Here is a 23,632-nt window from a genome sequence, read left to right on the forward strand (position 1 = left end):
TCATTTTACAGTCAGAGAGACTGAGAAAAACAGGTGAAGTCACACCGCTAATGATAGGCCAGATTTGAAGTCATGCTTCCTGACTTCAGACCTAGCGCTCTACCTGTACCAGCTAACTGCCCCTGGATTTAGGCTTTCACTGCTAGGCAGTGGGGGACAGCAGACAGTTTTTGAGCCGTGAGAGCCGTGATAATCATATCAACTTAGTAGGCAGCTGAGGGTGAATTAGAATGGAGAATGACAGGAGGGGGAAGCTTGGTTAAAGGCCAGGGCAGGAGGCTGGAGGGGGTTGGATCCTAGTCAAGCTGGCTCTGAGGTTTTGAGCACAAGTGACTGGGACAGTGACAGAGATGGGGAAATCCCAAAGACAGAACGTTTGAGGAGAAAGTGCTAAGCTTAGTTTGTTATTTTGAGCTTAAAGTAGTAAAGCTAGGTGGAACTGTCGGGGAGGAGGATCAGAATTAGTGATAAAGATCTATACTGCTAAGGTGGTAGTTAATTAGTTGTCTTCACAATCCAGCTCTAACATCATTTTCTAGCTTTATCATCATACACTTTATGAGCTAATTAAAATTGCACTAGTCACGGAACCCAGACCCTGTGCCTTGATGAATGGCTCTGTCCTCCTGAAATGTCCTCTGCTCCCTTCTCTTGCTGCTGACATCTTTTTTTTTTTTTATTATTAGTTAATTTATTTTTAGTTTTTAACATTTACTTCCATAGGATTTTGAGTTTTAAATTTTTTCCTCCTCCCTTTCCTCACCCCCCTGTCCAAGACAGTATGCAATCTGATATAGGCTGTACTTATACATTCATTTTAAACTTATTTTCACATTAGTCATGATGTAAAAAAGAATTAGAACTAATGGGAGGAACCATGAGAAAGAAGAGACAGAACAAAGCAACAAGAGGAAAGAAGGGCAAATAGTATGCTTCTATCTGCATTCAGACTGCATAGTTCTTTCTCTGGATGTGGACAGCATTTTCCATCGTGACTCTTTTGAAGTTGTCTTAGATCCTTGCATTGCTAAGAAGAGCCAAGTCTATCAAGGTCTATCAAGCCACAATGTGGCTGTTACTGTGTACAGTGTTCTCCTGGTTCTGCTCACTTCATTCAGCATCAGTTCATGCAAGTCTTTCCAGGTTTTTCTGAAGTTCCCTGCTCATCATTTCTTATATCACAATAGTATTCCATTACATTCATATACCACAACTTGTTCAGCCATTCCCCAATTGATGGGCATCCCCTCAGTTTCCAATTCTTTGCCACCGCAAAAAGAATTACTCTACATATTTTTGTATATGTGGGTCCCTTTCTCATTTTTCTGATTTCTTTGGGATACAGACCCAGAAGTGGTATTGCTGCGCCAAAGGGTATGCACAGTTTCTTTCTTTCTTTCTTTCTTTCTTTCTTTCTTTCTTTCTTTCTTTCTTTCTTTCTTTCTTTCTTTCTTTCTCTCTCTCTTTCTCTCTTTTCTCTCTCTCTCTCCCTCCCCCTCTCCCTCTCCCTCCCCCTCTCCCTCTCCCTCCCCCTTTCCCTCTCCCTCCTTCCTTCCTTCCTTCCTTCTTTCCCTATAACTTCTCAAGGAGCCTGACACATAATAACTGCTTAATAAATGTTTGTCAGCTATTCACAAAGGACAATCGAACTGTGCATACCCTTTGATCTAGTCATACCACTTCTAGGTTTGTATCCCAAAGAGATCATAAAAAAAGGGAAAAGGACCCACATGTACAAAAATATTTAGAGCAGTTCTTTTTGTGGTGGCAAAGAATTAGAAATTGAAGGGATGGGGAATGGCAGAACAAGTTGTGGTCTACGAATGTAATGGAATACTCTTGTGGTATAAGAAATGGCGAGCAGGCAGACTTCAGACAAACCTGGAAATGTGATTCTGGTCTTGTGTTCCCTCCCCTCTGCCCTATTTGTGGGTTAGCTGTTTTATCTATTGGTTCTTTTCTGCCTTTCCCTTCTGCCTGGAGCTCTCGCCTGCTCCTTTCCCAGGTAACCTTCTTCACTCTCCTGCTCGCACACTTCCTGCGTTGGTTCCTTCTATTCTTAAATTTTAACTCCACGTCTTCCATCATTTTCCGTGTTTCTTTTCCTGTCCAGTATCACACCGTGGTCTCCTCCGCTGGCCCTTGGGTCTTCCGCTTCTCCTGGATGGCATGGCTTGGGTGTGTTTTGCTTTTGTTTGTTTTTTGTATTTCTCTGAGAGGACAAAAGAAAAGGTATTTCTTAAGGATGCTTAACATGCAAATAGAAGTCACTTCAATCTCTCTTAGGTTTTCCACTGAGAATTTTTTTCCTATAAGTACTTTGTTAAAATATGGGTTATGGTCGATTTGTGAGAAGTATGGCTAGGTAATTAATGTGCCTCTGGCCCAGCTGCAGATGGGCTAGATGATCCTACCCAAACACAAATAGCATTTAGGGCTTTCAAAACCATTAGGATTGCTGGCTCGGACCTCAGATTCGCAGGATAAACAAACCTCTTGGCAGGAACTAGTTCTGCTTTTCTCTCTGTTTCTGACTCATCCTAGCTAAGTTTTCAAAATCTTAGTGTTTTACTGTATTCTTTAATGTTTTTTACATAGGTGCCAGAAACTTTACATTTACATTGCTAATCATCCTCTTTGAAAATGTTTTGGCACTTTTTTAACAGTTGGTTTCAGGACTTAAAGGAAGGAAATACATGTCCTACATGTACAAGTTCATACATGTACAACATTCACAAAGATGCATCTGTCAATTTGTATTTGATCAGCCAAGACCTTATTAACCTTAATTCACAATTACTCAATATAGAAGGGCATTTAAATGTTCCTTTTGGTAATTTGACAGTTTGCAAATAAACTAAATTTAGAATATTGGAAAAACTTGCTTTAATTTTTAAAATAAACTATGTAAGACAGCCATCTGAATTGCTGGATAAGCGCTATTGAATCTCTGGATAGAATGGCTCTTTAAAGTTTAAAGCTGTTATCCCATCCCTTTGGCGCTGTCTTCGGCCTCAGGAGCATCTCCCCAATCAATGTGCCTGCTTTCCTTCTTGGTTTTCTTAAAATGTGAAAACTGGACTGTTCCTGTAATGGGAAAAGTACTTTACATTTTATTTTTAAAACTACTTTTATTGAGGAAGAGAAAGATGGAAAAAGTCACATGGAGTTGATGATTATTCAATAGACAGAAGTGACTAATAAAGGAAATCATTTTTTCTTGCTAATATCTGAAAACAAAATGCATTTATATTAGATAACACTTAGGTTTATTTAATTAAGTCTGTAAATTATTTGGACCAGACAGATATATAATTCCAAGTGTAGACTCTGTCTTGGCTAAATGTGGGTCTCCAGTCCTTCTACCCCTCAGAAGGAAACACTATCAACTGAAAAAGAAAACCAGAAACAACATTTTTAGGAGATATTTTACTGGTTCTTTACAAACTTGCAATATTTTGTAGTGAAAGATGCAGTGGAGTCAGAGAAGGTTGGGTTTGAATCCTGGCTATGCTGACTGGCACCTCTATGGCCCCGGGCAATTCCCAAGCTCCCAGAATTCTCAGTTTGGCCTTTAGGGTATTCCATAATCTTGCTTGAAGATCTTACTTTTGGGGGGCCCCTGGCTATATGGTTTCATTGATGTAAGAATCTCTGGGTGAGGATACTCTCTACCAATGAAGATCTGCAATTGTTCTGCAATTTATTGATTTAAGCAATTGCCTAGAGGTTCTAAGGGACTTGCTCAGTGTCACACAGTGATAGGTTTCATCCATAACTTGACCTCTGTCTCCAAGGCCAATTTTCTGTCCAGCCTGTTGTGCTGCCTCTCAGCCTTAGTATCAGCTTTACTCCTCCTACTCCCCAGGACACCCCTCAAGTCTTCTTACTGCCTTCTCTTATCTTGTATCTCCACTCCTGACACCCCTGGCGCCTGCCTCCCCATCTACATAAAAACAGATTTTGGTTCTCTGTAAGGGAAATCTTCCTAACTATCAGACATATCCAAAAATAGAATACTTTTTTGTTGATAATCTCATCAGTTCCCATGGATTCAGTTAACATTTCTAGGCTGATGATGATTCTCAGATCTACTTACCTCTCTGTTGACTTCTAGTCTTTCACCTCCAGCTGCCTCTTGGACATCTCAGACTAAATGTTCATAGACGCTGAAAACTCGTCATATCTAAAACCGAACTCAGTATATTTCCCCCCTTCCAAACACCCCTATTACTTCTGTGGAAATCACAGTCCTCACAGCCACCCAGGCTCTCAGCCTTACTTTCTTTCACCCCCCACATAGCCAGTCAGAGGTCAAATCCTGTCATTTCCCCTTAGGACATCTCTTATCTCTGCTTCCTACACTGCCTTGGGGCAGGCCCTCTTCTCTGCCTGCCCAAGTCTCTGCATTCTAGTCAATCCTCTGTTTGGCTGATAAAGTGATTTCCTAATGTGCAGGCCTGCCCAGTCACCTCCAGGATCGAATGTCAAATCCCCTTTGATGTTCAGAGTCCTTTAAAATGAGCCTCTCCCCACCTTTCTGCAGTCCCATCACTTACTCTGAAAGCTAGCAAGTGACACCGGCCATGGCATTTCTCTCTGGCTGGCCCCCACCCCGGAACATTTTTCCCTTCTCATCCTTGCCTCCTGGCTTCCTTCAAGCCCCTGCCAGAATCCCACTTTGTACAGGAAGCCTTTCCAGATGCCCCTCGCTTCTAGGGCCTTCCCTCCGCTGGTTATCTTGAATTGACTCTGGATCTTGTTTGTACATAGTGATTTACATTTGTCTTCCCCATTAAATTGTGAGCTCCTTGAGGAGATGAACTGTCTTTTTCCTTTGTCCTTTGTATCCCTGGTACTTAGCACAATGCCTGCCATATAATAACAATGGCAATGATAATAGCTAACTTTTTAAAGCACCTCCTGTGTGCCAGGCACTGTGCTAAGTGCTTTACTAATATTATTTCATTTTATCCTCACAACAGCCCTGGGAGGTGGTGGTTCATGTTGTCTTCATTTTACAGATGAAGAAACTGAAGCAAACAGAGATTAAGTGACTTGCCCAGGGTCACACAGCTAGTAAATGTATGAGACTGAATTTGAACACAGGTCTTCTTGACTCTAGGGTCAGTACTGTATGCATTGTGTCACCCCCAGCTGCTGCTTGTTGACTGACTGATTAAAGACCTCTAAGCAATTGCTGAATGACCTTTGCCAGGCATGTTGGAGAGGGAATTCTTGTTCAGACATGGGTTGGTCTCTCTCTGGTCCCTTCCGACCCAGGGATTTTCCTGTTCTGCTTCTTTTCTGTTTATATCATCTTCCAGAGCCTTTTACCAGTGCAGGTCAGCATGTCCTCTGCAGCCTCTAGTCTTGGGAAGTCACCTGGGGCACCGGGAAGGAATCAAAGGATAGATGAATGGATGGATGGATGGATGGATGAATGGATGAATGAAGCATTTATTTACTACCATGCACAAAGCTCTGTAACAAGTTCTAGGATACAAATAGAAAAGGGAGAGTCCCTCCTCATGGAGCTCACATTCTATTTTTAAAAATTCAGTTTTATTTTTTTATTTCATTTTCAGTTCCAAATTATTCCCTTCTCCCTCTTCCTCACCCATTGGGAAGGGAAAAAAAATAGAACCCATTACAGATGTATAGTCACGCAAAACAAATTTCCATATTAGTCATGTTCCAAAAAAAATTAAAAGACGAGAAAAATAAAGAAATAGAAGAAAATATTCTTCAGTCGTCAGTCTTAGTCCATCGGCTCTCTTTCTGGAGGTGGATAGTGTTTTTTATCATGAGCCCTTGGAATTGTGGTGAGTCATTGCAATGTCAGAGTTACTGAGTCTTTCAAAGTTGACTGTCTTTATAATATTGCTGTTAGCATGTAAATGGTTCCCTGGTTCTTCTCAATTAATTCTGTATCAGTTCATAGAAGCCTCCCCGGGTTTTTCTGAAACCATCCCCTTCATCATTTCTTACAGAAATGCCTGTCCTCCATGCACATTCATCTAATGCATCTTCTGTGGAATTCTGTGGAAGATGGATTGGGTAATGCAGTCCTCCATCACATTCATCTTCCTTACTTTGTTCAGCCATTCCCCAATTGATGGGCATCCTCTCTGTTTTCAGTTCTTTGCCACCACAGAAAGTAAAAGCTCATAGTCTAATGCAGGAGACAACACGGGGAAGGTTTCAGCTGCAAATCAGACAGTCATTAGGGTACAGCCGCAAAGCATGGTAATGCTTCTTCTTCAGTCTCACTTATGTTGATAAAATCATACTGTTTTTCTGATTTTGAACCATTTGACAGGGCCAACGACTTTGGGGCAAACCCCTTCTTTTCTGAGTCTTGGGTAGCGTGGCTGTGGCCTGTGCAGGAGCTGCCCCAGGTGGCATCTCCATAGGAGTTGCTTCCCAGGCTGGGGCTGGGGGCCTGGGCTGGAGGCATGGCTGTCCCCAAGGCTCTTGGGTTCAGGGGCCTGGAAGGTCTCCATCAGGGCTCCTGGGGAGATGGAAGTCTTGGTGATGGTGGTGTTTTGACCTCTCTGGTCTGTGCTGCCTCCTGTGCGTCCCTCAGGTTGCCTTGCTGCTTCATCGATGCTGGCTTGTCTGTTGTGTGGGTGTTGATTGGTTGGCAGTTGGTGGGGATGGCTGACCTCTTCTGTACTGGAGCCGCCTCCCTAGATGATGACTGTGAGGGCTGAGCTGAAAGCAGAACTGGTGGTCCATGGTGCGGGGGCCGAGTGGGGGACTGCCATTGACAGGGATCTTGTGTCCAGCTGCCTCTTGGTGGAAGTTGGTCAGCAGTTGTTTCTCATCATGAGGAAGGTGAGCTCTTTCCCCACAATTATTTCTCCATAATTATTTTTTCCTTCAAAGATGCCTGAGGGGACTGGTATGAAACCCAAAAGAGGAGGGATTATCAAGGAGAGGAGGGTGATCAACGATGTCACAGACTGCAGAGAAGTCAAGGATAAGAATTGAGAACAGACCGTTGGATTGGGCCATTATGAGGTCACTGGTGACCTCGGGGAGAGGAGTTTGGACGCTGTGATGAGGTCTGAAGTAAGACAGCGAGGGTTTAAAAGAGAGTGAGAGGGAGAAGAGAGGTTTAGAAGTGGAGGCCCTGATCGTGGAGGGCTTTCTCAAGGCTAGCCAAGAAGGGGAGGAGAGAGGTGGGCCTGGAGGACAGCTGATAGAGATGGCAGGGTCAAATGAGGATTTTTGAAGAAGTAGAGATGTGGTGTATTTGTAGGCGGCAGGAAAGATAGGCCTGGAAAGAGTGAAGATAATAAAGACTGGAAAGGGCAGTCTGCTGGAGAAGACAGGATGGAATGGGATCCCTTGGGCACATAGTAGAGGGTCTGCCTTGGTAAGGAGATAGGTGTGAAGGCGGAGATAGGGGCAGGAGGTGGGTATGTGAGTGAAGGGGAAGCTCACGGCAAATGGACTTATTTTTTTCAATGCAGTAGGGGGCAAGGCTCCCAGTTGAACCAATGGGGGAAGAGTGTACCATGGAAGGCTTGAAGAGAGCTGGAAAAGCCCCTGGGGGGAGTGGGAGAGGTATAGTCAGGGGGGTGCTGGAAGGCTGGGTGGAGATTATGTGGCCTTGATTTGTCCTGGATCCAGTCAGCGTGATTTTGTGGGAGCAAAGGCAGTAGATAGTGGGGGTCATCCAGGCTGGAGGCTTGGCCAGACATGACGGGCAATAGGACAAGGGAATAAGGTTGAGCCAGTTCCCTAAGGGGTCAAGATGGGGAAGGGAAGAAAGTGTAGCTAGGGCAGGGAGGGGCCAAAGGATTGGAAGTCACACAGTGAGAGGATGAAGAGCAGGCTTTATCAGATTCTTAGAGTGTAGGTGATGGCCACATGAAGGCCACGGCCTTCTTCAGATGTGGCCGAGGGCGTGGAGGAGGAGCTCGTGGAAGGGAGCAAGTGAGGAACTGGCCGGTCAGGGTGTCAGCAGCAGTACGGAGGGGGAGGGCAGGAAGTGCCAAATCATGCCATGCGGTGTCCAGAGGACGAGAGTGCCCTAGCTGGTGGGTCACGAGTGTCTCTGCCCATGTGGTACTTGGAAGTTTTGGAAGGCTTCTGGAAGGGAAGGCCAGGTGCATTCCAGACAGAGGACCCCTGAGTGGGGAGTGGGGTATCTCGGGTCATCTTTGGGGAGAGCCTAGGAGCCAGTGTGACTGTAATCAAGATTGCATAATGGGCATGAGGAGGAGATGAGACTAAAAAAGCCTGTGGGAGCCATATTGTAGAGGGCATTCAGTGTCAGACTAAGGACTAGACGTTTCATCCTGCAGGTAATAGGAAACACCTGACAGTTGTGAGCAGGGGAATGAGTCGGCCTGTCTTTGGTCTCAGGAATCTTGCTGTTAGATAATTCTGTGGAATGGAGGCAGTAGGATGGTGGTGCAGTAACTGGGAAGGCATCTGAGACAATTTTGTCATGTTTCCATTAGCAAACTAGACAGATTTTTTGAAAGAATTATGATATTTTGATACTCTGGGAGCACTTTCTTTGTGAAAACAACAACAACCAAAACCCAAACCTTAGAATCATAACTTTGGAACTGGAAGGGAGACCTCTGAGGCCATCTGGTCCAGCCCGCTCATTTCACAGATGTAGAAATGGAGGCTGTAAGAGGCAGAGAGGTTTGCCCCATACCATGCAGCTAATAATCAGTGCTCTTTCCACCACACCACACTTTGCTCATAGGAAAACAATTCACATAATTTCAGTTATGGACCCCGGTAGCGTGGTGGCTCAGTCAACTGTGGGCACAGGGAAAGGCATTGGCCTTCCTTTCCCAAGTAGGGAGTTCTTGATGGAACACAATTTTAGCTGCAAGTCTCTAAGTAGGAAACCACAGAACTCGATCAATTCTCCATACCACAGATATGGATATAAGTACAGGGCTGTGTTCCTTTGAGTCCAGCTTTGATGGGGCTAGAAGCAAGTGAGGCCTCAGTGTTTCCCTCTATAAAATGAGGAGGTCAGATGAGATGATCAGAGCCCTCCAAAGCCCCTTCTCACTCTCGGCTCCCCCACTCCTCTGCCTCTCTGCAGATCTACATCCCGGTGCTGCCCTGGTACCTGATGGATGTGGTGCCTGGGAGCTGACGGCACTTCCTCCAGGCATTTGGAAGAGAGAGGCTGCAAAGGCTCAGCCCTTCAGCACTTAACTCCTCTATGACTTTCTCTGGGTTAAACAAAGTGCTTGAGGTTTGATCAGGGTGTTTAAGAGATCATAGTTTGCAATAACTTTATATGCAGCCTATTAAAATGAGTACAGAGATCCGTGGATTCCTTCCCGATTCAGAGCCTAATGTCACATTTGTTTAGCTGCCAGATAACCGTTTTAGAGCTGGAGACATATTGTTTTTGTGACTCGCACATAATTTACAGTTAGTTTTCTCCTAAATGTGGTAAGGTATCATTGTCAACCCAACCTAGGCTTTTAGAGAACATTTTAAGTAGCGATCCAGCAGGAAAAGAATGTTCTATCCCATCCAGATATTTTGTTTCCAGGTGACACAAATATCCCTTCACGACAGTTTTTTAAAAATGCTGTACTCAAAGGAACACAGCCCTGTACTTATATCCATATCTCTGATATGGAGAATTGATCGAGTTCTGTGGTTTCCTACTTAGAGACTTGCAGCTAAAATTGTGTTCCATCAAGAACTCTCTCCCCTTCCTTCCCCTCCAAAACAGTAGAGGCAGAGTAGAGTGGAATGCGTGAGAAACCAGAATCTCAAAGTTCACAAAGTATGTTTTCCAGGCATTGAACCATGGGACCAGACTCCTGATCCCACTGGGTAAAGGAGGAAGGACGAAAGATTCTCTTGTTTGGCATCTCCAGTCTCAGGTGCCCACTTGGGAGCTGGTGCAAACCTTCTCCCTCCTCATGCACAGGCCTCCTCCTTTGCTCTCCTCTTCTCCGGCCATACGTGTTGGATGGCTTGGAACCATTCCAACTTCCAGATCAAATGCCCCTGAATGGGGGTATGTTTATTTGTAAATTCACATAAGCAAAATGTTTTTTCTTTATGTCCCAAACACCCTGCACAGAGTCCTGCCCATCTGAGGGACCTAATTAATCTTTGGTGAGATGAATAAGAATGTTTTATCTATCTGACCATGTCAAAAATAATTATACAGTAAGAAATGAAGAAAGGGTGTGTGTGTGTGTGTGTGTGTGTGTGTGTGTGTGTGTGTGTGTGTATTTCACTAATGAAATGCCCAGATTTGAGGCATTTAGTTAGTGAGATTTATTTTTCAATTAGTGAATTGCCTAGGAAATACTTATTTTATATTGATTTACTCTATATAAATAAGTCTCTGGAGCCATGCCTTCCCTTCCCTTCCCTTCCTGTTTCATAGATGTTTTTTTAAATCATAAGACACAGAATGGTAAAGATGGAAGAGAGCTTAAGAGGTTATCCGGTCCCGTCCCCTGGTTTAGTGGATGAGGAGGTAGGGCCCCAGATAGTGGCTGTGACTTGCCCTCCAGGGTAGAGTAGAAAGAGTCCTGGGCTAAGAGAACTCTGCTACTCGGGGCGGGGCGGGGGGGGTGGCTGTGCAGGGTGGGCAGGTTGCTTAGCCTCTCTGAGCCTCCTTTCTCCCATCTGGAAAAAGGCCAGGCTGCCCGAGATGATCTTGGCTGCCAACTCTTGGCCCTGGTGTTCTAATAGAAACCCTAGGTCTAGAGATTTCTGGGAGACCAGATGTGATCAGAAAACAGAATAGTGACTTCTGGAGATAGAAAGAAAATTATGCTTGTGTAAGGGTTTGCCAGTAATTGAGAAGTGCTGGGGTCTGTATAGTATAGACCCTTTCCTCGTACTGATAAAAAAGATGATGGTGAGCAGTGCTAACAGTCTGTAGACCATAGTGTTACACAGGACTGTAATCGACACCTTTTCACGTGGGTAGCACCATTTTTAATGTGGACCAAGACTGAAGCTGAGGTGCTGTGTGGAAAGAGCGCTGGTTTGGACTCAGACCCCACCTCTGACATGACTTGGGCGACCTCAAACAGGGCTCACAACTTTCCTGAGCCTCAGTTTCCTCATCTGTAAAATGGGAACAGTTGGGCTGGATAATCTATAGGCTGTACCTTAGAAGGTCCCTTCCTGTCCAGAATCTATAATCCCATGATCCGTTTAGTTCCCCATTTTTTGTTTGTTAAAATATCCCTTAGAGAAATAACTTGGATGTTCACATATGCTAGATGAGATCATATTAGCTTGAAAGAATTTTGTTAGTTATAGGAATTCTTTCTTTTTCATTCTTCTTTCAAAGAATTTAGATGAGGATTTAGATTTTAGAAAGATAATTTTGCTGTGTCCATTTTAACCTATTAAGGCTTGAAAAAATTAGTTTAATTTGCCTGCTTCCAAAAAGGCTTCAAAGCTGCTGCCTAATTGTTGCTACATTTGAAGACTGATGGCAAGATGTTGATTTTTTTTTTCAAAAATTATAATTATAGTAGTTGAAAAAGACTTGAATTTAGAGTTTAGCTTTCTACTCAGCAGGAGAAATCCTTGACTGACTTTTGAAATTGGCCCAAACCAATTGAATTATTTATTACAAAGAAGGAAGTACATGAAATGACTCAAAGTGGTCCAACAGGGTTGCGTATTGCAGCCTGGTAAGAGTCAAAGTGAAAACAACAGGGTCAGTGTGGGCAAGGGCTGCCGCCTTGGTGGGCTCGGCCTGGGCCCTTCATCCTCCCTCTCCATTTCTTTTCATAGGGCCCTTGAGTTGGCTGTAAAGCACAAGACACACGTTGACACGGTTCTTGCGTACCGGCAAAAGTTTTTGGAAACGTTTGGTAAACAGGAAACTAATAAGCGATATTTGCAGTATGCAGAAGGGGTAAGTATTAGTAGAAGTTAAAATGCCAATAATATCATCTTCTGTGAATGTAAGTAGTAATTAGGTTAAAAAGAATTTTTCATACTTTACAATAGTTATCTTTAAATTTAATTACAGCCTTTCCTTATGATGTCATGGCCCCAATTTGACTTGTTTCCCCTGATACTTCTGGAATCTCTGCTATACTGTGACTAACCCTAATTTTTTTTTTTTTGATCACCCATTTGCCACATCTAGACTTAATTTGTCATTAACCCATGCCCTTGGACCTTGATGCAGTTTCAGAGACTTTTGGGATGATTCCCTGAGTGCCTGATTCCAGAGTGCCTGTAAGGAGTCAGGCTCTCAATGAGGAATGAAAGGAAGAAGTTACTACGGTGCTAGGACCGTTAGATTGGGAGCCACTTGAGGGCAGGATCTGTCTTTTGCCTTTCTTTGTATCCTCAGCACTTCGGACAGTGCCTGGCACTTCCTATTTGTTGGCTGACCATCAGGGTGTATGAGCAGACCTGAACAGATCTCTTTAGGAAAGAAGACCTTCCCTAACCCTAGGCTCAGGAACTCAAACCACTTTCTGAGTCAGCAGGTAGAACAAAGTTCCTCATCGCACTACAATGCCAAGCAGTCTAGAAAATTCTCAGGTCCACAGGCTGGAAGGAGTGGGAGGCTGGGAGGGGGTGCCTCACCCTTGGGGGAGTGGTCTACAGGTGAACTCCTGTGTGCATTGTCATTCTGCTTTTTCGTTATTGTCAACGTTCATTACTGTATTGGTCTGAATATAGAGTACCCCCGCCCCTGCACCCAAAGCTAGCTTGTACAAAACCTGAACACCACCTATAATTTGTTATTTTTTTTCCTTTCAAAGAGATTCCATTTTAGTGTATGTAGCCTACATTCCTACAAGTATGATGAATGTTATGTTATGCCCTGTAGAGAAGACAGTCTCTAACTTCCAGGAAATTGTATTCTATCTAGCAGAAGCATACATTCTTACTTGATTTTCTAATTCATAGCATTACAAATCCTTTTGAAATGCAGAGCTTCTTAGTATCACAGATTTTATTGATTTATTATTTATCATTAGTCAGATGAGAAGTTAGGAGGGAATTTTTTAACACAAAGAAGATCTTTAAGTGTTTTCTATCTCTATATCTTTTAAGTGTAGATGTTACTTTCATTCTTTCCAGCATTATGTTTTTATTTCCTACATTTTCACAAAAATTTCAGAACCAAAAGATGTCTCAGCCTTCCTGTCTTCCCCATTTCCTTGTTTCCCACTGGAGAAAACTGAGACCCAGAGACAGGGAATGAGATTTGCTCAGGATTGTAAGTGGCAGCCTTGAGCTCAGGGCTTCTGAACCCTAATTCAGTTTTCTTTCCATGTTACTGTACTGCCTCTAGCACTTCTTTTAAAGGGTAAAGTAATTGAAGACTTAGCTAATTAATGGGCAAGGGCCTTTCCCTCTCTTGTGAGGGAACACCTAATACCAGTGTCAACTGAGGAAAGAATTATGATTTAAGGTAACTGCTTTCCGTAGAGAAATCTTAAAGGTCACATGTCATGTGATTCTAATCTTAGGAGGGTGCCACCTGTTGTTAATAATATCCATCTCATTTGTTCCTTAGGTGCTAGGATTATTATTCCCATTTTAGAGAGGCTGTGAGCAGTTGGGTGCCTTGCCTCAGGTCACATAGCTGGGCAGTGCCTGAGGACCGGTTTCCTCTCTGTGAAACTTGGGAGAACTCGTAGTTTGGTTGCTCACGATGGTGTTGCGTGGTGCTCGGTCTTAGCTCTGGTCTCCAAAAGAAGCCGATCTCTCCATGGGACCGGACCCCACGGGGGCTTGGACTCCCTGGTAATCCGGCGGTTATGGGGGACATGAAATCAGGCCAAGGAGGCAGCTGGAAAGCGCTGCCCATCTTCTGATTGTCATGTCGGCCCTTCCACGCTCACTAGTTCTCCTTGGCTCTTCCACTTTCCTTGGTCAGAGAGCCGAGATCAGAGGGGGTGATTAAGAAGGTTTGAGGTACAGAGAGACAGGTTTCTGGGCAATGTAATCGTGTTGTTAATAATGCCAGCATTTTAATAAAAAGATGGTCATTTGGCTGCTCTCTTAGGCCAAAGACAATCACAGGGCGGCTCATGGCTTATATGCCCTTTTGGAAGGGGACTGGCAATCAACTCTGATTGGTTAACATTTGATGAGGGAATGAATATTACAATGAGGGGTGGGGCCCACACTTTGATTATGTCATCCTTTTCTAAGGTTCCCCCCCCCCCCCCCCCCCCCGCCCCAGCCTTGTTCAAAGAGTGGATGCCCCACCCAAATCTGAGCAGAACCAATGCTCCACCTGTGTGGAGCCTAAACAAGAAAGCTAGTCCAGTCTCATAATCAGCAGTGTCCTTCAAGGGACTGAACTTTTTAAAATCAGGACTTGAAAAAGGGGGAACTCGGGATCTCCCAAAATCATTGGTTATTAATAATCATTTCTCTCACACAGAAACACTTCTTGCCAGGCCACGTTACTGACTTTGAGCATCAAGGGCACCACTGTTCTCCTGGACGCCCAGGTTTTTACTGCTTCTGTAGCATATCCAACCATGTATCCATCGTTAGCACATCTACTATCTGTACCTCGTCTCTCTCATACACCCTCTCCTCCGCCACTGCCACCCCCTGGCACATGCCTTTGTCGCCTCACACCTGGACGACTGTAGTAGCCTCACAAGTTGGTCTTACTGCCTCAGGTATTTGCTCACTCCAATCCATCCTCCACTCAGCTGCCAAATTGATTTTTCTGAAGTGGTGGTCTGACCACATCACTCCTGCACTCAGTGAACTCCAGCTTTATCCATCGTACTCCCAACAGGGAGTCCACACTCCCTATTGACTATAGGATCGAATATTACTTCATCTTTATGTCATCCTTTTAACTCCCTATTTTGTGTAAGTTTTATAATGTACACAATTGTTAGCACAGTAGGACATGTATGTAATTTATGTGTAAGCATAAATAATATACAGATTGGAGGTGTGTGCTCAAAAATGTTCAATGATAAGGGTTGTGATCAAAACCATTTGGAAACTGCTGGTCTTCAGTGTCAATAAAAATAGTTTTCACAAACTGGATAACTGCCAAAGGAAAACATTTATTCTCAATAATATGATAGCTTTCAACCAGCAGTCTTATTTGTAGGATATGAAATGCTTCATGTGGATGTCGGCAATTTACTTGATGACTTCTGGTGAGCGACAGGTGTCCAGTGGGCCTTCAATAAATGGTTTTATTGTGATTGATTTCAGAAACATTTGTGAGCGAATTCAGGTCTGGAGGATGACCGAGAGGTTCATCAAACGTCGTCTCCGTCTCACAAATATGCTTGTTCAATGTAAACAAAAATCATTTTGCTACTTTTGCTGTGATCTCAGTGAAAAATGAACCCTTCAAGTACTTTTAATGTTTGTTGCACCTTTCCATGAGCTGGTCCTTATGTCTTGGCACAAACCTACACTGAGTACTAACAGTAATGGAACCCTTCTAATTCCGCTCATTGCATACAGTGTGCATAAGCTATATGAAGAATATTTTTGTCTCATAAAAGATAAAACTATTAACTTTTGATTAATAACTTGTTTCCATCAACATGCAACATATATTTATGTGTATGTGTATATATATATATGCATATATATACATACATGTGTGTGTATATATATATATAAACATATATAATATGAGTGATTTATAAGAATCTCCTGAGCACCAGTTACTCTCGATTTTTACATTTTGAGCCAAATGTAGGAGAGTAAGTGGTATTTCCGTTCCATGTAACTGCCTTTCCCCCATTCTGTCCCTCCATACCCCCTAGAAGTCTGGTTCACTTTGGACTTGGCTCCAGGAGTTTAGCCTTGTTCCATCAGAGATAGCTCCCAGTTCATTTTAGGATCTGAGCTCTTATTTTCTTGCTTTGGACAGGACACAGACTGCCAGGTTGGTGCCAGAATTGACTCAGCCCCATATGTACCCTCTGTGCTGGAATCACTGTAATGATGGACCCAGTCTCATTCCAGTTACTTCCAAACAGAGTGGATTCCTGGGCCTCTCTTAGATCCTTAAGCTTGAAGATGGTAGAATAAGGTGATATCAAAGGTGGGAAAAGTTTGCACAGCGGCCTATCCCACAAGACCATTTAGCTAATCATCTTTGGTATCCAATTATAGCCTTACATAATAAATAGACTTCAGGAAAAACTCAGTCTAGAACAGGATTTTTAAAATCCTTCGTAGCAGGTCTGACAAAAGGAAGTCATTACAGTCTTAATGATTACAGAAGCGAAGGAAAAAAGTCTGCAATAGAGTGAAAATACCACATCATCTTGGTTTCATATAAAAGCCTCAGTCATATCATAGTCAATCCACTAACAGCTTTCTCACACTAAGAGAATTTTTACACATTCCTAGTAGACAGCCCTCCGGTCAGAAGTGGAATATATGAGTAGTAATGAAGCAGAACTATCTGTTTATTGGTATGTCTATACATATATGTACATACATATACCTATATATACACACACATATAAATAAAACACTATCAGAGTTGTAAACTAGAGCCATCGTGGACATAGCATCATGACTCTCCTGAAATTGTGATGTTCAATTAAATCTTCATAAATAGGAAAAGGGCTGGATTTGGAAGGTAGTTACCAATAGAATGCAGTCTTATTATGAGCAGCAGACACATCAGTTCAGCTTATTTGGCTGATGAATGATGAGTTTGTAATAACAGCTTACATTTCTGTGGCACTTCCCAGTTTATAAAGTACTTTCCTCCAAACAGCCCGGGGTGGGAAGTAGTGCAGATGTCATCATCTCCATTTTATTGATCAGGAAACTGAGGCTTAGAGAGGTGATGGGGTTTCCCTGCACTCGTAAAGCTCTTGCATCAGACCAAGGAAGGATGGAAACTCAGGTCTCCTGATTTCCGTGACCAACTCTCTTTCTGCTAAAGAACCCTGCTTTCGTGTCCTCTGACTAGAATGAGCCAGTCCTTAGAAGCTATCCATGGTGCTTGGTGGGCCCCCACCCAATGCTCAGAAAATTGAGCAGTGGCAAACACCAGCCTTGACCATGCCTTCTGCCACAATCTGCAGGGGATGTCCTGTTTGGTGACAGGGTGGAGGATATTGAAAAAGCAGTGAAGGAATAGGAAAGCCAATTCTGATGTTCTCCTGGAATCAGTGTCCACAACTCAGTTGTTCTTAGCAGGGCATTCAACGGGTCAGAAGATCAAGCACAAGAGACCTGGTCAGCCTGCTTACCTAAGCAGATGTCTTCCCTCAGTGCCTTCATATTAATTGAATACTTTGAGTTAGTGGTGCTTCCAGCAGGAAGACAGGCTTGGCAGGTCACTGAACCTTTTGGTGTGTGTGGGGGGGCTCTTGAGTGGACCCCCCACTCTTTGTAGCTCGTTCTGAATGTTCCCGCTGCTGATGTTGGCTGCTCTTCCACTAAGCTGCTGCTGAGATTGGGGCACCAGGGCCAGGGTGTCACACAAATAGAAATGATCCCTGAAGCCGCATATTAACTCAGTTTTTATTTTTTATTTTTTTGAAAATTTTTTAAGGCAATTGGGGTTAAGTGACCTGCCCAGGGTCACACAGCTAGTGTCAAGTGTTTGTTCTGAGGCCGGATTTGAACTCGGGTCCTCCTGACTTTAGGGTTGGTGCTCTATTCACTGTGCCACCTAGCTGCCCCATTAACTGATTTTTTAAATGCCCTGTTGTATCTCTTATTTATTTTGTTAATTACTTCCCAGTTACATTGCCATTTGGTTCCTGTGAGTATGGGCTACGTGTATGACTCCTCTGTTCTAGAGAAAGTGCTGGGCTTGGAGCCCCAGGTTTGAATCTTCTCTGCTCCATGACTCCTGGGTGATGGCTTCTCCTTGTCTCAGCCTAAACTTCCTCAGCTGTGAAATGAATGAACTGGACTCAATGCTCCTAGGGTCCCTTCCCGTATTAAATCTAGGGTCCTATTCAAGTGAGATTTTAGAAGATAGTTCTTAAAAAGCCACCCTGACCCTCCCCTTTTCCCACTACCTGGAGCCATGTGCCAAAGCATTCTCAATTTGTTCAATGATGAGCGATTAGTAATTAGAGCCAGGGAACACCTGCCTAGGCTTCTTAGGAGGCTAAGAAGATATAATCTGCAGACAGAATCCCCTGGCTATCATAAATATGTCTCATGCTCATTTTTAAAATTCAGAAGATCAGTAAGCAAAGATTTATTAAGCCTCTGCTCTACCTAGGGCATGCTGGACACTTGGGGTGCAGAATCAAAAATCAAACGCTCCTTCCCCTCAGAAAGCTTCCGTTCTGCTAAGCCTGGGGCTTACATAAATGAATACAAGGTGATTTAAACATGGCACTGACAACTGGGGGATTCAGAGGAAACCAGAGGAGATGGCAGCTGAGCTAAACCTTGAGGGATCTGGAGAGATGGGATTGAGCAGGGAAAGCGTTCTAGGCAGAAACTAAACACAAGGAACAACTCTAACTTGAATGCGTGTGAAATCAGGCTGAAGAGGTGGAGGGGATCCATACTGTGGAGGGTGTTCAAAGCCAGGCTGAGCACATTTTTCTAGCAGCTCTAGGGAGCCCCTGAAGGCTTTTGAGACCAGGTCTAAGTCAGAGGAGCTCTCGAAAGATCACCCTGGCCAGATTATACCGCACAGTAGAAATGCAACACCCTTTGGTCTGTCCCCCAGTTTGCAGGAGGGGTTCCCCAGAAGATAGCTATTCTGGGTTCAGTGATGTACTCTGTGTATTCATACACCTGAAAGTCCAGTACGTGAGCCCCTACCTCTGTAACAGCTGATAGGTGGCTTATCCATAGCACTGCAGGGTTTGGAAAGTACTGACGTTTGTTACTTCATTTGATGAAGAAACTGAGACCGACAAAGGTTAAGTGGTTTGCCCTGGGTCACACAGCTTATAAGTGTGTGAGATGGAATTGGAACTCAAGTTCCTGACTCCACCTTTCACTTGTCAGCCAGAGTCTAAAGTAGAATCTTAGCTCAAAGCAAAGACATTTCCTGGAATAGCGTAGTAATAAGATTTACAAAAGAACATTTCTCACCATGAAGGAAAGGTGGAATGAAATGAGCATGTATTGAGTCACTACTATGTGCCACGCACTGTGCTAAGAGCTTTACAATTGTTAGCTCCTTTGATCCTCACAACAGCCCTGGGAGATAGGTGCTGTTATTATCCCCATTTTATAGATGAGGAAACTGAGGCAGACAGGTCACGTGACTTGTACACTTTCCCACACACCTGAATGAACCAGAACAGAGGTTGCTCCTAAAGGGCCCATGAAGGAACATTAGGTTTTGATAGGCTCATTTAAATAGAGATGAAGATAAGTCCACTAGCTACAGATTTAGGTTACACAACCCCTCAGCTGAGCAATCCTACAAACCCTTCTTTCCTAACTCCCTGTCTCAGTGTCTGTAGAGGCTTCTCCAAACCTCCTCCTTCCTGCCTCCTGAGGCTCCCCAGCTTGTCTCACCAAGAGCATTTTCAGCTTGCTCCATCTCACTGCAGTATGCCTTCCTCCCGAGGTATGACTTTCTAGTTTCATTGGCTTGTCCCGTGGCATGAGGTCATCGTAACCTCTGCCCTCCAGCCCCGCATGATGGTGTCCTGTGATGCCATTGAGACTGACAAGCTTCAGGAATGGAAAAAGAAATCTGTAAGGACTTTTTATGAAATAATGAAAAGTAAAAAACCAGACAGGACGAAGGAAGGAGACTCTTGAGGGTGGTCTGTACAACCAGAGAGGAGAAGCAGATGAAAATAGACATTAAACCATTCATCGGGGTAGAAACCTGGGAGGGAGGAGGCCACTGGAAAGCTGTGGTGCTTTATGCATTGAAATTAATTTAAGTGTAAATGGTTCCTAAGCAAGATTAGTGGGTTGGACTAATGTTCAGCATCACATCTTCAAGAAAACATTTTTTTTTTTTAAAAACCCTCTCTCCCCATGACAAGGTGGGCCCTATCTCTGGGGTGTGGTCTTTCCCTATGTTGAGCCTGGTGTCTGGTCCAGCCTTGAGAGGGCATAATCTGAAGAGTCACCATTGCCTCTGCCTTCCTGGCCACTACCAGCCCAGGCCAATTTGGTGCAAATGACTCTTATTCTCAAGAGATTTGTTATTTTGAGGTACAATTACTGCTCACTGTGCAACTGCACCAAAAAAGTAACCTCTCGGTTTGGGCTGAATCTTTGTCGTCCCCTGCGTATTACCTCGAAGGTGCTGCCTTCTGGTATCTTGTCCTTTCAAAGACAGCCCTCCCGTGTCATCGAGGGAAAGTGTAATCAAAGATAAAATTAACACTCTCCTTTTCATTTCTGCAGCTCCAGGTAGACTGGGACAAAATCAAAGCCAAGATCGAGATGGAGATCACTAAAGAACGGGAACGGTCCTCCAGCCTCGCTGGCAAAAGCTTGATGGCCAGGCACTGAGTGGTCGGGTCACTATCCATGGTGGGGAGGCTGCCTCTCTCCTGTGAGCTGGCCATCTTTGCATCCCCCAGGCCAGCCTTTAGCAGAGGGTTTTTCTCCTCTCATGGTTCCTCTGTACCTACCTGGCCATCCCTGTCACGAGTGGTTGGATTCCCTGTACTGGCGTTCCTGAGTCTGTGGCATAGAAAGCATTGATGCTCTTCTCCAAGGTCTGAACTCTTTGAAAAGAACTGTTGTGAGCCTGTTCATTCAACTTTCCAAAATTGTACAGTGCTCCAAACTGTTATAAGAGAAAAAATAAAGGAAGATTGATTTGTGAAAACACCAGGTGGATCAGTAGCACTTGTGCTTAGGGTTTTTCTCCAAAGTCAAGAGAGTATCATATAATTTTTCTCACCCACACAAAGTTCTTACTGAAATCACCAAGGAGGGATGTGACAAAGCTCCAAAGCTATGTCTTGACCAAGTGTATGTGTTTCAGGATTCTCAAGTCTGGGACTTTTGCAAGTGTCCTACACAATGGTTGCCTAAGATTTGGAATTCAATGTAACTTTCACCATTATTTCTTGCAAGATGTTAAATGCTTTGGAAAGTGTTGTGAACAGCATTGGGCATGATTTGCCACCATGCTTGGCCCCTAGGATTCTGTGCCTCCCTTAAGTTAGATTTTACAGTGAACTCTTTTTTATTACTCTATCACAGTAGCTTTTCTCCAGTTATTGAGGTCTATCAGTTGTTAAAATTTATATAAACAAATCTTTATGTACTTATTTCCTATGTTAACACTAAATAGTTTTGTACCTGTTAGGAATTTAAATGTGATGTAATTGCAAATATTGTTAAACACAAACATTTCTTCACCTTTCATAACCTTATTAAATAAAAGCTAAGTTTATGCAACAAAGTGCATTTATACTCATCACTTCATGCTTTCATCAAAGAGGCCTTAACTATTTTAGCTAAGTATCTATAGAATTCTTTTTCTGAAAACTTGTTAATGAATGGTGTTAAAATACTGAATGTAATATCACAGAGGGCTGGGTGACTTGTGCAGCTGGCAGATTTAATCAGTGACAGCTAAGTTTCTGTAATAAAAGAAATGTATAAATGGGTTAGAAATCTAAGACTCCACCTGTTTCTAATATGGCACCAGCACCCCTCCCTCCTCAAACCAAGCCCCCAGCCAAACAGTGAGCTCCTTAAATGGCAGGGATCAAGTCCTTGTGCTTAGATGTGTTGTGGATTGGGCTTTGTCATCTCTCGAGTCACTCATCAGCCATCTTTGAGTTTTGATTTCCCTCCTGGCCCTGTTCCTGACTGCAGACTTCAGTCTGCCTCTGCAGCTGTCTCATCCTCACTTTCCTTCAGCACCTGGGGCCTCACTGCACCCACTTTATGAGCCCTTCTCACACTGTGATAACCCTTTGCAAGGCATCGTGCCCTTCTCCCATGGGGAGAGCCCAGGCCAGTCAGCCTTTCTTCATTTCCCTTCCAGCTCTGTACCCGACTTTTCCAACTTCAAAACCATGCCCCCACTGTGGGAACCACCATTTCCATGTCTCTGTCTCTCTCTCCCACCCCTTTTTAACTCCCTTTTGTGTGTCATCTTCCCCTGTGAGAAGGTAAGCTCTTTGAAGGCAGGGAACTGTCTTTTTCTATTTGTATCTCAGGGATTAGCATAGTGCCTGGCACATAGTGAACATTAATAAAGGTAACCAGGAGGTGCCACCGTGCACAGAGGTCAGGGCCTGGAATCAGGAAGACCTGAATTCAAATGTGGCTTCAGACACACTGGCTGTGACTCTCAGCGAGCCACTGAAGTTTTGTCTTTCTCAGTTTCCTCAACTTTAAAATGGGGAGAATAACAGCACCTACCTCCCAGGGTGGTTGTGAGGATTAAATGAGACAATATATTAAATGAGACAATATTTGTTGAAGTACTGAGCACGTAACAGGTGCTTAATAAATGCTTGTTTCCTTCTCCTTCCCTCCAACTCTCCTTCCATTCTTTCCTCCCTCCCTTCCTTCCTTCCTTCCTTCCCTCCCTCCCTCTCTTCCTTCTTTCCAACCTTCTGTGATGACATTCTACTGCTCAAAGCAATATCTGCTGTTGATGCTACATGGAAACCTGGTAATTTTCCACGTTCTGAAAATTAGGAAGAACCGTGCATCAGAAGATTCACCAAATGTATATTTTTTTAAGAATAGACTCAAATTCAGTCTAGTCAGGTTATATGGGCAGAGCCTTTTTTTTTCCCCCAGATTATGAGAAAAAGGTTGAAAGCAATTGCAGTGCAATCCAAAAATATAATTTCTCCTAAGGAGACATCTTTTAAAAATGTTTTGGGTTATTTTTATTGACATCTTCTGTTCTAGCAGCACATTCATTTCCACACTTCTTTTCTGTCTCCTACCAATGAACCATCCCCTGTAACGATTTAAAGAGAGAAAAAGGGGTTAGGCATACTTCCCCATGCACCATGTTTTCCTGCATTGATGAGATTCCGCACGAATGCTCCCTCACCTTTTTGGTTAAGGGAATAAAGTACATCCTCTCGTTTCTTCTGCAGGGCTGAGCTTGATTGTTATAATTACACAGCATTTAGTTTTGTTTTTATGCATTTCCTCCATTCAGCATCCCTTCAAAGAAGGAAGAAGCAAAGGACTTCTCCAAATCTTGGCCTCCATCATTTCTTAGGGCACAGAAATATTCCATTGCATTTATGTGCCATAACATGTTCAGCCAGCCCCCAACCACGGAACATTTACTTTGTTTTCAACTGTTTGCTACCACAAAAGTGCTGCCATAAATATTTCATTGTATATAGAGACTTTCAGTCTTTGAGCTCTTTGGTCAATCAGTCAACAGGCATTTATGGTACCAAAGCATTGTGGGTAAGTGCTGGGGATGCAAAGAAAGGAAAAAATAAGAGGCAAAAATAGTCCTTTTCATGGAGTGTGCATTTTATTTAACAGGGGATGCAACATGTATATATGTGGTATATATCCAGAAGGGATAGAAGATAATACGAGAGGGGAAGGCACTTGCAGCTGGGGTTGGGGGGAGGGGCAGATGGATGGCCAATGACTTCCTGCAGAAAGTGAGACTTGAGCTGAATTCAAATTTTCACCTAGCAGTAGGATCTCTGGGATATGAACATTTTATCCACTTTGGAGCAGGGATATAATTCTAAATTGCTATCCA

General features: G+C 43.6%; 1 protein-coding gene across 2 annotated transcripts in view; it reads left to right on the forward strand.

Moving 5' to 3' along the window:
• Positions 1–21,313, forward strand: part of IFT80 (intraflagellar transport 80) — a 125,621-nt gene extending 104,308 nt beyond the window's left edge. Inside the window, exons 19-20 of one of the 2 annotated variants that reach the window (XM_027875998.1) lie at positions 11,776–11,899; positions 20,320–21,313. In XM_027875998.1, coding sequence (XP_027731799.1) covers positions 11,776–11,899; positions 20,320–20,427 — 232 coding nt within the window. In that variant the 3' untranslated portion in view covers positions 20,428–21,313. Of the gene's footprint in view, positions 1–11,775; positions 11,900–14,401; positions 15,165–20,319 lie in introns of those variants that run through there. The other variant, XM_027875997.1, reaches the window with a different exon arrangement.
• Positions 21,314–23,632: the final 2,319 nt, after the last annotated feature.

This window comes from Vombatus ursinus, unplaced genomic scaffold, assembly GCF_900497805.2.
Source record: "Vombatus ursinus unplaced genomic scaffold, bare-nosed wombat genome assembly UNPS02014810.1, whole genome shotgun sequence".
Taxonomy (NCBI): Eukaryota; Metazoa; Chordata; class Mammalia; order Diprotodontia; family Vombatidae; genus Vombatus; species Vombatus ursinus.